The sequence below is a fragment of the Macrotis lagotis genome, chromosome 5 (assembly GCF_037893015.1).
Source record: "Macrotis lagotis isolate mMagLag1 chromosome 5, bilby.v1.9.chrom.fasta, whole genome shotgun sequence".
Lineage (NCBI taxonomy): Eukaryota > Metazoa > Chordata > Mammalia > Peramelemorphia > Peramelidae > Macrotis > Macrotis lagotis.
The window spans coordinates 148973991-148990670 of record NC_133662.1 but is presented as its reverse complement, the minus strand read 5'-3'; the positions used below and the strand labels follow the sequence as shown (position 1 = coordinate 148990670).

The window sequence follows — 16680 nt, the reverse complement described above, 5'->3', positions numbered from 1 at the left end:
TCAAAATCCCCAAACAGTAACCACTTATCTCATTTGGTACCCATTGCAGATGGCCAATGAAAATGTGTTGAATTAATTTGAAAAGCAAATACAGGGACAGACTTGGATCATAATTTTTCAAATCATAATGTTCAAATTACATTTCCTAACTCTATGCTAGTTGGCTTTTTATGATTATTTCCACTCTGCCTGTCTTTTTCAACTTCAGGAAAATAAGATACCCCTCCCCTCTAATACTATTCTACTCCCTCAAGCCTTAACTGATACCAAAGCTCTGTCAACCTTTTCTCCCCTCTGAATAGAGGGGTAGAGAGTACAATACCAAAACTTTTCCCAATGCCTTCTTTTACAGAGGACAGAAAGTGGACTTTTTGGTTCACTGTACTCAGTATCTGCTGCCTTGACTGGCATTTTCAAACTCTGCATAATAACATATCCCTGTGCTCGTTACCCCTGGTATCTCTCCCCTCCCCCTATTTTTTTTTCTTTTTTGTGTGTTCTCTCCCCACTCCCCCTATTCCCTGATGCTTAGCAGAATCCCTAGTTCATAGCAGACATTTAATAAATACTTATCTATTATTCTTATAAAGGATTCTCTCATGTGAAAGATAAACTAGATTCTTCTGCTTGGTCATCCAGGCTGGAATTTATATCAGTGAGTAAGAACTACAAACTTGGAGATTTTGATCTGGGATGAGGAATAACATCCTAAAACTAGTATGGACCCAAAGTAAACAATGGGAGTCAGTGAATTCCCCTTATTCAAGCATGAACTGAACATTGGCTGGGGGTTGCCCCAGCATCACTAAAAAAGAACTGCAACAATTGTACATCTCCCAGGCATCCCTTTAAGACATGGAAAAAGTCTGTATTTTATCTGCTTTTGAATGTAGTCTGTATATTCTTTGACTTCTTAAACAAAGTGAACTGAAAATAATTTAGCATATTTAATTGACTGGGGTACTATTATAAATGTTTCCAAGGGGCAGCTAGGGGGTGCAGTGGATGGAGCACCAGCTCTGTAGACAGGAGGACCTAAGTTCAAATGTGGCCTGAGACAATAATTACCTAGTGGTGTGGCCTTGGGCAAGTCACTTAACTCCACTGCCTAGTAAAACCCATAAACAAATAAACAAACAAACAAACAGATAAATAAATAAATAAATAAATAAATCTTTCCAGATACTTCCAATAACTGACCACAGTTTTCCCTTTCCTTAGGTAGCCAGCCTCTTCCCAGATTTTCCATTCAGAGATGACACTTAGCAGCTATATGTCTATTGATCTTAGGATTTCAAACTTCAGAACAATGACAATCATTCTTCCTCAAAAAAAAAATGAAGATTTCCACTGAACACTTGCTCCAGGTTGCTGTGCTTTTCTCATCCTTACAGTTGGTTTTTGTCTCCTTGCTTCATGTCAGGATATCAATCATTCCTTCTTACGTGTGCCAAAGATCTACCTCTGGCAAGATCACTCTCTTTGACTTCATCGCCTCTGATCTTTTGTGGGTTGAGAAATCAAATAACCAAACATTAGTATTGTATAAATATAAGAGAAGACTCTGAATAAAGGTTTGATAGAGGACAATGAAAGGTAGCAAATCATACTTTAGCTCCCTTTTCTCTTTCTTTTCAAATTTATGGTTTTGTACTAGATAACTGAGGTGACCAGAAGTATAACTGGTTTCTGGATAACTGGATGACATTTATTCACTCATTTATTCATCGTTTGCAACTGGATTGAACTTTTATCATTCTTATGAAGGACTCTCATATGAAAGATAATTTATATCTTCTATGGTACACTGTTACTTTCACTTGGTTGTAAATGAACCACCAAAGCATAAAACAAATATTGCAGAGAGAGAGAGAGAGAGTGGGTAGATGAACTAAAAGGAGGCAGCTAGATGGCTTAGTGGGTAAGAATGCTAGGACTATAATTGGGAAGACCTAAGTTAACATCCAGCCTTAGATACTCACTACTTGTGTTACCCTTGTCAAGTCACTTACACTCTTTTTGCCTTAATTCATTGGAGAAGGAAATAGCAAACCACTCTTGGATCTTTGTCAAGAAAGCCCCATGGACACTATGGTCCACTGGGGTCATGAAATATGACTGAAGAACAATATGGGCTAAAGCATGTAGCTGGGATTTAAGATCACTTTGCTAATGGAAATCAGATTCCTTGATTCAGTTTGAGATCCAACCAAGTTCAATTAGGAATGTTTGAATGAAACCAACTCTGCAAATTAGTCAGATATATTCACTAAGAAGAATAAGATACTATATGTGGCTGATAGAGTAAGACTTTGTCTGAAAATGAAAAATCTCAACCTACATTCTGCAGTTGGAGAGTGATATCACAAGTTATCGCAAAAGAGGAAAAAATGATCTAATTTAAAAACTATATGAACTCTAAGAATTGAGAAAGAATGAATTCACACTCAAATGATCCTACAGTCGTGTGATAGATTTGTGACAGTTTGCTAAGAGATAATTTAATTTGGGTCTTACTTTTTTTTTTGCAGATATTCTATAGGTGTAAGAACATACATATGTTGAATAAACATGTGCTGAATTAAGTGAATTAAGGCCAACTTTGAAATAATGTGACAATGAAAAATGGACTTTTAAGGAGAACTATGTGAACATATAATTAAGGACTTTTTTAATCCTAAATTTAAGGGGTATAATCCTTTTCCAGTAAGCATGTCAAGATAGAAAGAAGTCCTTCTTCTTTCCTAAAGGTGAAGCTGGAGTGGTGGGATAAGAAAAAAAGGGGTACTAATGAAAGACTATTTGGTGGTACCTGAAGTTTGCTGGTAGAAGAAAAAATGATAGGGGCCTCAAGATGCTATTTTAGGTTTAGGGCTTCATAGGTCCTCCATGTCATTCCTATTACAATGAAACTGCTATAATTGCCAGACCCTAATTAGTTGTATATGAGAGTCCTCCCCCTAACCCTCACCATTTTTCCTTAAAATGTTTAATTATTGTTCTCTTATTTAACAAATTTGTCAAAAATCCTTTTAAAATATACTTTCCCCCCTTTAACTCTTGAGAAATGAGTTACTTTTTATCAGAAAAGAGCAGTCAGGAAGATCCTTTTACTATACTTAAAACTACTTTGATCAAGTTTCAAAAGATATTTCCTTACCTTAGTATTCAAGGACTTGGTAAGCACATCAGTAGTATTTATTGATGTAGGGAACTTCTTAATGTGGAAATGTCTTCTGCCAATACAGATCAGCATTTATGTGTTCTGCAACTTATAGTTTTAGCCTGGGCACTTAGATGCTAAGTGACTTGCCCTGGGTCAGGTAACCAGCAAGTGCCAGAGGTAGGATTAGAACATTGGCCTTCCAGATTCCAAGGCAGGGTCACTGACCACTATTCTACATTATGTCTAATCTTATAGTGATAAGATTATGTTTTACTATATTTTGATCTTTCCTCATCTTTTGCTGTTCTATGATAGCAGAATCTTAATTTTTTTTGTTTTTTCAATCTTAATGTTTTTAATTTGTCCTATAGGTGAACCTCATACATCATTTTAGCAGCTCTTTTCTGGACCTTTTCCAAGTCCAATAAATCCTCCTTGGTGTACAGTAATCAGAACTGTTTATTTTAGTCCCTAAATGGATATTTCAGGCTTTTATTTAAAAGATAGATGATAGTTTGGCTTTTCCTTTAAAGAGTTTTATCGCCATTATTCCTGAATTCCCTAAGATTCTATCATATTTGGTGCTCCTGCTCCCTGACTACCATGATCTCTAGCAGAAATGTAGCAAAAGTCAGTATATAATAGATCTGTGGGTTTTTTTGATGAAGGGATTCTCTCAACTGATAGAGATCACAACCCATCTAAAATTTAGCATGATGATTAGATCTTAGATTCAGAGCTGGAAGGAATAATTTCCCTTTATTTCAGGCCTAAGTAAACTGAAGCAATGAGCAGCTAGGTGGTGCAGTGAATGGAGCATCAAGTCTGGAGTCAAAAAGACATGAATTCAAATCTGACCTCAGACACTTACTAGCTGTGTGATCCTGGTCAAATCTTTTAATTCTGTTTGCCTCAATTTCCTCAGCTGTAAAATGAGCTGGAAAAGGAAATGGCAAATCACTCTAATATCTTTGCTAAGAAAACCCCAAATGGGGCCATGAAGAGTCAGTAAAATGACTGAACAATAGCAGATTGAGCCAAAGAATAGTAAAATAACTTGTCAAAGGGTTAGGATTTGAACCCAGGTCCTCTGACTCCAAATCCAATATGCTTTTCAATGAACAGTGCTGAATAGTTAAGATCTTTGTCCATGATCACAAATTGGTAAATCTCAAGAGGGGAGATTAAAAGCAAATCTTCCTGGTTTCTGTAGTGGGAGTAGAGATTTCTTAAACTCATTTCTGTTTTCATTTTTAAGGAAGATTTATAATCTGTTGGTTTTGATTAAATTTTAGAGTATCACATTTTTTGAGCTATACGTTTTAGATTTAAGGGCAGAAATGAGGCATCTTCTAGCCCAAGCAGAAAAACTCTTGAGTAGTTATAGCATTACAATTAGGTAATGAAAACTCAATTCACTAGAGAGCAGAATTCATCATAAGGCAGGTCTGTCTTAGAATCTATACTGAAATGGGAAAGTTCTTGAATATAAGTTGATTTTAAATTTATAGCTGACTCATAGATTGTTTAAATTATAAACAAGCCCTAATAGATTATGAAACACTGATTATAGAATTCTATTTTTAGGAGTAGATCTCTACCCAATACCCATCACTCTAGAATTCTTTGTTGTTACTCAGTTGTTTCAGTCGTGTCTAACTCTTTGTGACCTCATTTGGAGTTTTCTTGGCAAATATATTGGAGTGATTTGCCATTTCCTTCTGTCCATTTTACAGATGAGGAAACTGAGGGGATCAAGGTTAAGTCACACAGCTAGTGGATGCTGAGGCCAGATTTTGATTCAAGTATTCCTGATTCTACGCTTGGTGTTCTGTACACTAGGTCACCTAGCTGTACTTCTAGAACTCTACCTAAGCCACTGCCTATGGAACCCTTAGAACAACTCAGTATCAGAGTGGTTAGAATGCTTTATTTGGAGTCAGGAACCTTGGGTTATGGCACTTCCTAGCTGGGTGACCCTAATTCTCCTAATCTTTCCAAACTTCAGTTTCCTGAAAGGGTGGCTTCTGGAGTAACCCTTCTACATTGGAATTTTGATGCAGTGGTCCCTTCCTCTTAAGGAAAATGGAAGAATCCCAGAGAATTACTTGAGTGTGCTTGTGTACTTCAAATTGAATAGTTAATTGTAATTACTTTCTAAGGCAAGGTACCCAGAGGATTCATTTTGACCAGGTAGGAGTATAATCATTTGCAAACCTGAACAGAAAGTTGAGGAGAAGTTCTGGAGGGCAGAGTCCACTTCTTCCACAGTGGGGAGAGCAAGGAGCCTCGGAAGGAGGTTCTCCAGGGTTTGCACAAACAGCCTGGCACTGTGCTGATCGGCCTCCTGGCTCTTCAACAGCTTTAAGGAGAGGGCAGCCGTCCTCAAAGATCTGTGGCCCAGGCAATCCCTCGGGGTCTGCTCTTCATCAGCTAGAGAACAATTATCAGACCCGATGTCTGAGACATCGGACCTCCCAGAGTCCTTTTCTGCCGCCATCGAGTATTGATCACAGGAATCAAATTCAGTCCTAGAAAGGTCTTGATCATCTACACTGAAATTACTCTCACTATATCTGGATCCGTAGGACCTCGTCCTGCAATCAACGGACAGGAAATTAGTTATGTCAGGGTAAACAACAGTGTGGCTTCTCTGAACAACATCTGGTTGGTCTATGGCTTCTGATTCTCGCTCTCTCCTTAGAATTTCCTTACTCTCGTGTACGGCTGGAGACTTTAAACAACACTTTTGGTTTCCAGGGTTCTCCTCAGGCGTGGTCTGCCCCATTTCACCCTCCAAAGTGGTCTGACCTGTATCCGTGGTAACACTAATGCTAATGTCAGGGCTCTTCTCATTTCCTGATTCCCATGGGGTGTGTTCTGAGGACAGGACTCGCCTTTGCCACCGAAAATCAGCTTCGTTGATCTCCATGGATTCACGGCTCGATTCGGCCCCGTCTTTCAACTCATCGATGCGCCGGAGAAGCAGCTGCACCTGATCCTCACTCAAACCTTTACCCTGGCTCAGTTCATCTAATGATCCGAGGAGGGTGCAGACACAGGAGACCGAGGCAAAGCAGGCTTCAATGCCACCTTTTATACAAGCTTCTGTCATTCCATCCATAATGCTGCGCCATTGTTGTTTTGAGAGAGAAAGAGGAAAAAAAATGCCATCTCAAGGACAGAAAAAGTATTCTAAAGGGAAAATGTATCAATGAGCTAGTAAGACATGTAACAATCACAAGAAACAATGTTCATATACATTAGTTCTCCTTTATTTTAAAAATCTGTCATTTCATTAAAATGGTTACTTTCCCCCTACCTTCCCTAACAAAGATGACACCTCTCCCATGATGAAATGAAAAGTCTCCTTGAGTTGCTTTTGCCAAAATATTCACCAGTCTAGCGACAAGTTTCTCCAAACTTAGGCTAGCTCTTTGACATCTATGCAGATCAACACCTGGCCCATACAAACGTGTATGATACATACACACATGATTGAAAACAGACATACATTAAAATATATACTCATATTCTTCATACTAATATATTATGTACTGTAACATTTAGCATCTATACAAATATGTATAATGTAACATAATATAACAATTATATATATCATAATATATAATGTATTTGCCACATGATAATAATTGTATAGTATATATAATCATATATTTTATTATAATATGCTATATATCATATTATATTATTAGAGCATAATAATGTGACATATCAATTATTAGTAAGGTATATATATATGTATTATCATATATTATTTCACAAATCATATATATTATTTCTTTGGGAGTCCAGGCTGGACCCCATTTTCACTGGCCAGTAAAGGAAGCATCTAGTGAGGAAATTCTCTCTACCAGTACAAATTGGCAACTGTTCTATAGTTTACAGCATTAGAGTATTTATTGCCTGGAGGTACTGAGAGGTTGTGACTTAGACCTTAGATTAAGATCTAAGTGAGGGGGGAACACTCAAACCCAGGTTTCTGAGCTCTTAAGGCTAATATTCTATCTGCTCTGCCTCACAAGTCCCCTCTACATCATAAGGATAAGAATAGAAACTGAACTTGCATTATTACTAGAACAGTGAACCCCACAGTGAAGAAACTCTCTCCACCAATGTAGGTCATCACTTTTTTCTTTAATCTAGGGTTTGGGTGGGTTTCCCAGATTACTGAGAAGTTAAGTAATTTACCCAGGGACAGGACTTGAACTATGCTCCAGGCTTCATGGATCCAAGGCTTGCTTTCTCTTCACCATGCCACATTGTACAGACATAGATGGACAGACAGACATAGACACACAGACACCCACAGACACAGACACGCACGCGCACACACACACACACAAAGATGGCCTAAATGAATTCTTCTGAACATCATTTTTCAGTAAGTAGCAGAGAAATAGAAGAAGAAAATTCATACATACAGTTTGAGAAGATCTAGATGTGACTTTCTTTTGGAAACTGATCTTTTCCTGGATTCGGTTTCAATGGAGCTGGGTCCTGCCAGATCGCAGATCCTCTGGGGGCTTCCAAGTATCTTTAAAAAAAAAAAAGGAAAAATGACTTATGCTTGCTTTTTTTTTTTTAAAGAAAAGCATATTACAAATACACAAAAAAAAGGCTCAAAGCCTTTCTTTGTCATAAGCCTTAGGAGCTACTTAACTGCAAATCTGTACTCCATCAAAACAGATCCTAACATTTTTTTCACCTGCATCCTAGCTTCCAGATACCCAACACTTCACTCTGTACTTGAGTATAAGATAAACTTCTAGGGTGTTACCAATATTTCTTTATTTTACAACAATATAAAGTTGTTTAGTTTAGTTTAGTTTTGCTTAGATTGTGATTTATTACTAAATGATCCTAAAGAGAAGCCTGGCTATTGTTAAGTCTTTGGGATAAGAATATGATCATTGCGGTCATTTGCTTTTTTTTTTAGGTTTTTGCAAGGCAATGGGGTTAAGTGGCTTGCCCAAGGTCCCACAGCGAGGTAATTATTAAGTGTTTGAGGTCCGATTTGAACTCAGGTATTCCTGACTCCAGGGCTGGTGCTCTATCCACTGCTCCACCTAGCTGCCTGTCATTTGCCTTTAAATCAATAGAGGCACAGTGGGAAAAGTGGGAAGGGGAGAGACACACATGCAAATTTTCAAAAAATATATAAAGATTGGCTAAGCATGGGTGAACAAGAATAAAGGCATCAGATTTCTTGAATTAGTGTAAAGGATGTTATAGTCATGGTTCAGGGGATGCAAGTGGTGGTGACAGGCAATACAAATTATAATAAAGGGAAAAGTGATTCCCCTCTAATTTAGGACCATGGAAAAGGAAAAAAAAACTGTTGAAATTAGGTTTTTCTACTAAGTATTCATTGTGTGCTGTTAGAATGAGGGAAAACAAGGAACAGCAACACCCAAAACAAATAGATGAGGTTTCCATGGCCTTTGATTCTCTTGCATATGGGGATTTAAAAAATCCTTTCCCTTCCCCCATTCCCCCCAAAACAGAAAGATTACATGGGAACACGGAAATAACGCACTTTGTGCTCAAATAATAAAATGCTAAACAAACATCCTGGACAGAAACAGGTTTTATTGTGTGCCTAAGCTCTAAACCTTTGGATATCTAGATTACCAATCTTTTGGAGTTACTGGCTGCTTTTGGTTTTGTTTTTAATTAAATGAATGCATTTATGTAAATACACTGCATTGACTCAGATCTTAGATTTTGTTGAGGGAAAGCAGGAAGGATTCAGCATTTCCAGAAGAGAGAATTCAGGGGTTGGGCATTCTAAGTCCAGCTCTGGGTTTTCATTTCTGTCTGCCCTTGAACAAGCTGTCACTTGATCTTTGAAAAATGAAATCTCCTGACAAATGTTCTCTCTAGGGAAGTTGTGGAGAAAATTAGAGTCAACTATTTAAAATATTTAAAATGTGGCACAAAGTTTTGGATGCTGTTTGTTGTTTAGTAGCTGTGTGATCATAAGCCTTCCTGTCATTCTCCTTCCCCACCTCTGTCATTTTTTAAAAAGGGCAGTTAGATGGTGTAGTGGCTAGAGCACAACTAAGTTCTACAATGGATAGAGTACTGGACCTGGGTCAGAAATGTAGACAATTGTAGACTGCCTCAGTTTGCCTCAATTTCCTCATCTATAAAATGGGGATAAATATAAACAGCTAACCCTCAGAGTTGTTTCAGGGATCAAATATGTTAATATTTATAATGTGTTTAGCAGTGATGTGATGATGATATGAGTTTGTCCTTCATTCCTGAAGAAGGTCATGACATGCAAGTGTTGGATATAAAATGAGGGAGGCTATGCAAAGTTACCAGTCTCATTTTCTCCTTTGGAGCCATCTGGGACCAGGGGCCAGATATAAATCAGGATGACTGGAAATGGCCCTGTAGGCAATGGGAGACCTTGACTTTAAAAGTTACGTCTTTCCCAGGTCACTGTTTGACTGATAAAATGTCCATGCAGTAATCAAGATTAGGTAAGATAAGTGAATGCAAAATATATCCAGTGGTGGGAGTCAGTCACTTCACCGGTTCAGCAGACCTGATATCTAATTTTATGTTGAGCTTAACAAACTGCTTGTTAATTTATTTGAATCCTACCACTGAATATATTCTAAATAAAAAGAAATATTTGAAGGGTGAAATGGACTGGTGGTGGTAGAAAAGAGTATTAAAAATGATGTTGGTGATGATGTTTGTCCTTTCAAGGTGTTCTCGAAGAAGACCATAATATCAGGAAGATGATGATATGACATGTCATGTGCCATGACAAGCGCATGAATTGAATTTGAGTGAGGAAGTGTTGCTCTAAGTCATCAGTCTCACTTTCTCTTCCAGAGCCATCTGGATCTAGGGGTCAGATATAAATCAAGATGATGGAGATGGTCCTGGATATGAGGCAATCAGGGTTAAGTGAGTTATTAAGGCTGAATTCAAACCTGTCTTCCTTCTCTAGCCACTGCACCATCTAACTGCCCTTTTTTAAAGATTTTTTTTTCATGGCAATGGGGTTAAGTGGCTTGTCCAAGGCCACACAGCTAGGTAATTATTAAGTGTCTGAGGTCGGATTTGAACCCAGGCCTGTGCTCTATCCACTGCGCCACCTAGCTGCCCGTGCCACCTAGCTGCCCCTAACTGCCCTTTTAAAAAATGACAGAGAAGGAGAATGACAGGAAGACTCGTTGTAGGACTCTACTTGAGAGGAATCTTAAAGGGAGTTATGGGCTTTAAGAGACAGAGGTGAGGAGGGAGCAAGTCTAGACATAGAGAACACTACCTGGCTACAAGTACAGAGATGGGATGGGAATAAATTACAGAAACATGTAACTCAAGTTGGAATGGCCTTGGAGACCATTAAATCTAGTTTATTCCTGATTAAGACAATGGAGTTTGAATGGGATACAAGATTTAGAGAAGAAGGAAATAGTAGAAAGAGTATTCCTGCTGTAGGAAGAGTCTAAAGGTAAAAGCAGCTAAAGAGGAAAGGATTAGGGGAGGAAAAAATGGAGAAGAAATCAATTAGATCAGAGAAGGTTTATGTTGGGGAACAGTGATAGGGTGGAAAGCTTGGGATACAGGAATAGAAATAGATTTATCTAGTAAAAAAAGAAGAAGCAACATAATTTTTTTTTTTTGAGGCCATCTGGATGAAGTGACTTGGTCAGGGTCCACAGCTAGTGTTAGGTGCCTGAAGTTGGATTTGAACTGAAGTTCTCCTGATTCCAGGGATTTATCCACTGTTCCACCTAGCTGCTGCAAGCAATATAATTCTAAAGCATGGGAAAGACTAAAAGAATTTTTTTTTATTAGTTTGGAGAGGAGAACGCCTGGAAATCAAATTGGCATAGAATGATGAAGACCTTTTAGTTTATCTGTGCACTGGGTGTTCTTTCAAAATGCAAAAATCGTCTGGGTTCTTGCCTTTTGGTTTCTTGCAAGGGAGAGAAAGTCTCTCATTTAGTTTTAGAAACAAAGACATCTATGAGGTCTCCTCCTTTGATAGAAGCTGTCAAATGAAGGGCAGCCTTTATCATCTCAAAGTGGCTCTGGCATTGGGGAAGAGGTAATAGAAGTAACAGGGTAGGGGCAGCTAGGTGGTGCAATGGATAGAGCACCAGCCCTGGAGTCAGGAGTTCAAATCTGGCCTCAGACACTTATGATTACCTAGCTGTGTGACCTTGGGCAAGCCATTTAACCTGATTGTCTTACAATTAAAAAAAATGCCCTCTACTAATAAAAATGAGCAACTGTTCTGTAAAGCAGAACCTTAGAGAGTTGTTTGGGGTCTTCTGAGGTTAAGTGACTTGCTCAGGGTCACACAGTCAATAATGTGTCAGAAATAAGATTTGAACCCAGGCCTTTCTGACTCTGAGGAGGTTCTCTATGCACTATGTCATATTGCCTCTCAAGTTTGTAATAAATTATTTTGAAAAATATAGTTGTGGGTCAAGGATTGTAGTATTGTAAGCTGATAAATGTTGGGCTGGAAAGAGCCTCAGAGGTCATCTGATTCAACCCACTCTTTTCACAAATGAGGAAACAGAGGTGCAGGAAGATTAAAGATTTCTTAAAAGTCACACAAAAAAGTAAGTGTCAAAAGTAGGATTTGAATCTGGGTCTTTTGACTTCAGAGTCAGTGTTTAGAATTAAATTCATGAATATCAACTAAGGCAACTAAAAAAAATGATGGATCAAGGGGGAACAACCTTATAAATGGACATATGATGGTCATGGAATCATGAGTCATTAAAGCTAGGCATTACATATTTGTTGAATGAGTGCAGAATGGATAATTATGTTATTAGGTGCATAGGAATGAAACTTATAGCCCAATTTAATACATCAGCAGACTGATCAACAAATATTTACTGAATATGAAAGAGACTTGGTAGACTGATAAATCTGGCAAATATAGAAAGTCATGATTGGTTTCTTTCCTACCTCTTTCATGATTTTGATGGCTTCCACGCGGTGCTGGGGTGGGGGATAGAGCAACACCCGATGATAAAGGGACTGCAACACTGGCTTCATGGATTCCACTGACCCGACCAAGCGGATAAGTTCAGCTGCAATGTAGTAAATGGTGCGGGCCACAGGTCCACTGAGAGCTGGTGCGGTGGAAGAACACCCTGATCCTCGGCCATGATCAGAAATACCAGAGGAGGAGGAATCTGACTCAACACTGATGCTGTTGCTATGAGCAGAGGTGATAGTTTTATCAAGAATTGGATTTCCCAGAATCACTATGAGAGCTGGACACAGGTGCTTCCTAGTGATGGAGAGGAAAAGAAACATGGAAGATGGCAACTTTAGATGGTGTTATATTTCCAATCTAAACATGAAATGCCATTGGCAGAACCAAGAAAGCTATTTAGTTATAAACAAGGTTAGTCCTCAGGAATACCATTATTGATATTATATAGGAATCATGGAGTGATTGTGATATATTACCATTGCTTGTAATATCACCAATTCTCTAAGTGATCACCTCATGGACTTTACTATTGTGATGTGTGGTTGCTGTTTTTCAAAGCTGCCTAGTCATGGGCTGAGTTACCGAGCCAGAAACAATCATGCTAATCTAGTGGATAGATCACAGGACATGAAGGCAAGACATCTAAGTTCAAATCTCACTCTAAACATTTGCTATCAGTGTGATCATGGGAAAATGTTAACCTTTCAGAGACTCAAACGGAAACTACTTTTCTGATAAAGTTCTGAAGGCAGAATTATATATTGATTTGGCATCAGAGGACACTGGATCAAATTCTATTTCTTTTGTTTACCCTCTGATCTTGGGAAAGTAGCTTCTCCTCTGAGGGTCTCAGTCTCCTCATCTTTAAAAAGGAAAACACTGGATCAGATTGGAATCTGAGAATTTTCCAGTTCTGAATCTATGACCCTATGACCTGAAGACTAAAATAGCAGATCTTGCATAAGCAAGGGTCTTATGGCTTAGGCTTACAGAGTTTTTCAGTATTACTGAAACATTCCCTCCTCTCTCAAGTTAGATGTTATGAAATAAAATATCAACAGAAATAATAAAGCATCTTCTTCTCTAGGACACTCATCATAAAAATGTTAATGGCTTGGTTTATAGATATTCATTTCATTTTAATCATAATAACAATTTGTTCTTTTCATTCAAGAAATGAATTTTAGATTCTTCAGTGACAAATACCATTATTCCTTCTGTTCTATAGAGGAACAGTTTCCTGTAGCAATTGGAAGGCCCCCTGAGGGCCCTGCCAACTCTAATACTCTGATTATGATTAGGACTAAATGATTCTCATCGAGAATGAAACAGGAAGGGAGGATCTATCAACTCCAATTTCTCTGCATTATAGACATGAGTGCCTGGGTGTAATACTAACTTACATTTGTATAACATATTCAAAGCTTTAAAAAAATCTAATTTGTCTTTTATAAACATGTATAATGTATAAGTATCATCCTGACTTTCTCTGTATATATATGTATATCAGTATATGCATACAGATATATATATATTCATATACAAACTCACAATACACATATCTATATGAAAGAGAAAAAGAAAGAGAAAGGGAAGGAAGAAAGAAGAGAAGGGGAGAAATGGGGGGGGAATGAAAGAGAAAAAGTGAGAGAGGAGAAAGGAAATGTAGATATTTTGTAGGAGGAAAGGTAGTTTTTAGGAATTCCCTCTACCTAGTAGTAGATTGAAATCCATTCATAATTTGTTATATGTGGGAGCCTTAGAGAGCTGCCTAAGGCTCAAAGGGATTTAAATGACTTGACCAGTGTAGAGATGTGGAAAATATAATGAACTTAGAATGCAGAACTTGGAGTCTCTGACTTCAAATCTCAGCTCTGCCACTTAATTTCCCTGAGTGACCTGAAGCAAGCCTGGGTCTCAATTACCTTATCTGTAAAATGAAGGGCCTGGACTAAATGGCTTGTAAGGTCTCTTATATCTTTTAACAGACTGTGATTAAACCCAAGACACAATGCTGTATTTAGAACAAATAGCGATAGCACAATCAGGAATAAGCAATGCTCTAGCAAGTGACTTTGAAGCTTATTTAAATGATGAAGTCTAGGAAGCTTTAGATTTTGTTAAGGAAAAAAATCCTCCACCATGGCTTCCTGAAGAATAAAAATAAAATTATAGTCTTTTCACAGACACCTGGGGGGAAAAATTTATTTTTCTTTTTTCTCTCACTCTTACTTTTTCTTTCACTCCCTATTTCTCTCTCTTCTCTCTTGTTTATTCTTTCTCCCTCCCTCCCCATCTCTCTTTTTGACTCTAATGCCTCTTTCACTCCTTCCCTCCCCCTCTCTTTTTTCTCTCCTCTCTTTCATACTCTCTCTTACTCCTCTCCTTTTCTTTCTCTTTCTACCTTTTCTCTCTCTCATTTTCTTTACCCCCTCCTCTCATCCTCTCCTTACTCCTCTCCTCTCTAAACCTCCTCCTCTACCTTGCTCTGTTCTTCTCTCTTTATCCTTTTATTTAAGGATTGTACCAAAAACAAATGCTCACCAAATGAGGTCAGTGAAACCTTTGTGATTATGCATGGTTGTAGAGCAGCTGTTGAGCATGGACAGAATACACTCCAGGTAAAGAAGTTGTAGCTGTTGATTTTCACTGGAAAAAAATAGGAAAAACATAACATTTTCAATAGACTGATAAATATGAGAATAAAAATCGACAAAGATAGTCTGTATCTACCACTAAAAGTTTACAGCCTTGCATCTGGTTTCTATTTTCCATTTTCTGGAAAAGAGTAAGGGATTTTTTTTTTGGCAATGCAATCAGGGTTAAGTGACTTGTCCAGGGTCACATACCAGAGCCAAGTGTCTGAGGCTAGATTTGAATTCAGATCCTCCTGATTTCAGGGTTCAATTGTAATAGCATAATTCCTTTCATCTTAACTTATTTTGTATATCATTCAGTAATTGATCCAAAGGAAAACAAGATAAATAATGTGAGCATTTAAATCCACAAAAAAGAAATACAGATGACTGCATTTTTTACTAGTAAAAATACGAGTATGTTGTACGTTTCAGGAGAGTATGTAAATAGAAGATAAAGTAAAGGATTACTTTAATAGATCTGGTATCTCTGGAGATGACGGCAAATATGACTACAAACCAATAATATCTTGTTATCGATTCTTGTACAAATTTGGACACATTTTTGACCATTCCTGGACATGTTCTTGTCTATGACTTCTCATAAATACTCAATAGCAGATCCATCCAATGAACTGTATGGTTATTTTGATATTTCATGGATACCATCAGAGTACAGCACACTTCCCTCTGAATGATAGTGTAAATTTAATACGCAATGTTTGAAGGCAAAGAAGAGCTGCAATTGGCCTGCCAAAATTATTTTAAATTCATTTCTTTCTTGCTCCAACCACTCTCCAACTATTAATACTAGACAAAAGAATACTCTGGTGGCTTTAGCAATAAGAAAAGTAAGTAAAAAAGATTAGTATCTCTATGTAAACATCCAAGATCTAGGTTAAAGGAACATTTATGTATGTAGTTTAGGAGGACAACTCATTCATACTTTTCATAAATATTTGTACCATGTTTAAGAAACTATATTACAAGCTGGAAGAGATTAAACAATAATTAAGACTTCTTTCTTTGATAGAGCTGTGAATGAAATTTTAAGAAGAGGAAAAAGACATCAATATTCATAATACATAAAAAACACAAATTCATAAGATGGGCAAGAACAAAAGGCTATGAGATTTAAGAGGAAGAAAAATTTACTTTCATTTGGAGGGACCAGAAAAGATTTTATGCAGGAGGATCATACCTAAGCTAAGTCTTGAAGGTAGAATGGAGACATACAGGTTGACATAAGGAGAAGTGCACTATAAGAAGAAAGGACTGGCAGTGACAAAGATATGGAGGTGGGAAAAGGATAAATAAGTTCATGTGAGTAATTTGTTATGGCTGGAACACAGATTAAGGTGAGTTAATGTTAGAAAGATGGGTTACATAAAGTACTCTAATATAAATGAATTCACATTTTCACTCAATCATTCAAGAAGCAATTATTATGTACTTACTATATGAGACATTTTGCAAAATACTCAGTTTACAAAGAAAAGCAAAGATTGTCAAGGAGCCCATATTCTGAAGGAGAGATGACATAGAAGCAAATAGGAACATACAGAATATGTTACAGGATATATTGAGTAGATAGAAGGTAACCTTAGGAAGAAGTCATTGGGTCCTGGGGTTGGGGAGAGGGGTGGTAGGAAAGGTGATGTTTGAAGGTGAATTTTGAAGGGAACCAAGAATTCTATGAGGCAGACCTGAGGAAGCAGAGGATTCAAGGCAAGGTGGGGAGTTCGGGAAAGTCAATCAGTCCATTGTAGAATTCTTGGAGGAAAGATGAGAAAACTAGAGAGGAAGGAAGGAAGGGTCAGGTTGGAGAGATATAAATGCCAAATAGAGGTTTTAATAGTTATCCT

At 37.7% G+C, this 16680-nt stretch overlaps 1 protein-coding gene across 6 annotated transcripts in view; it reads right to left on the bottom strand.

Annotated features, from left to right (window-relative positions):
- ARFGEF3 (ARFGEF family member 3) overlaps positions 1 to 16680 on the bottom strand; it is a 215606-nt gene that overhangs the window by 74627 nt on the left and 124299 nt on the right. For 5 of the 6 annotated variants that reach the window (XM_074187684.1, XM_074187686.1, XM_074187687.1 and 2 more), the window contains 4 exons: positions 14724 to 14828; positions 12146 to 12473; positions 7612 to 7724; positions 5384 to 6294 (listed from right to left, as the gene is read on the bottom strand). In XM_074187684.1, the coding sequence (XP_074043785.1) occupies positions 5384 to 6294; positions 7612 to 7724; positions 12146 to 12473; positions 14724 to 14828 (1457 nt within the window). The remainder of the gene's footprint in view (positions 1 to 5383; positions 6295 to 7611; positions 7725 to 12145; positions 12474 to 14723; positions 14829 to 16680) is intronic. The other variant, XM_074187690.1, reaches the window with a different exon arrangement.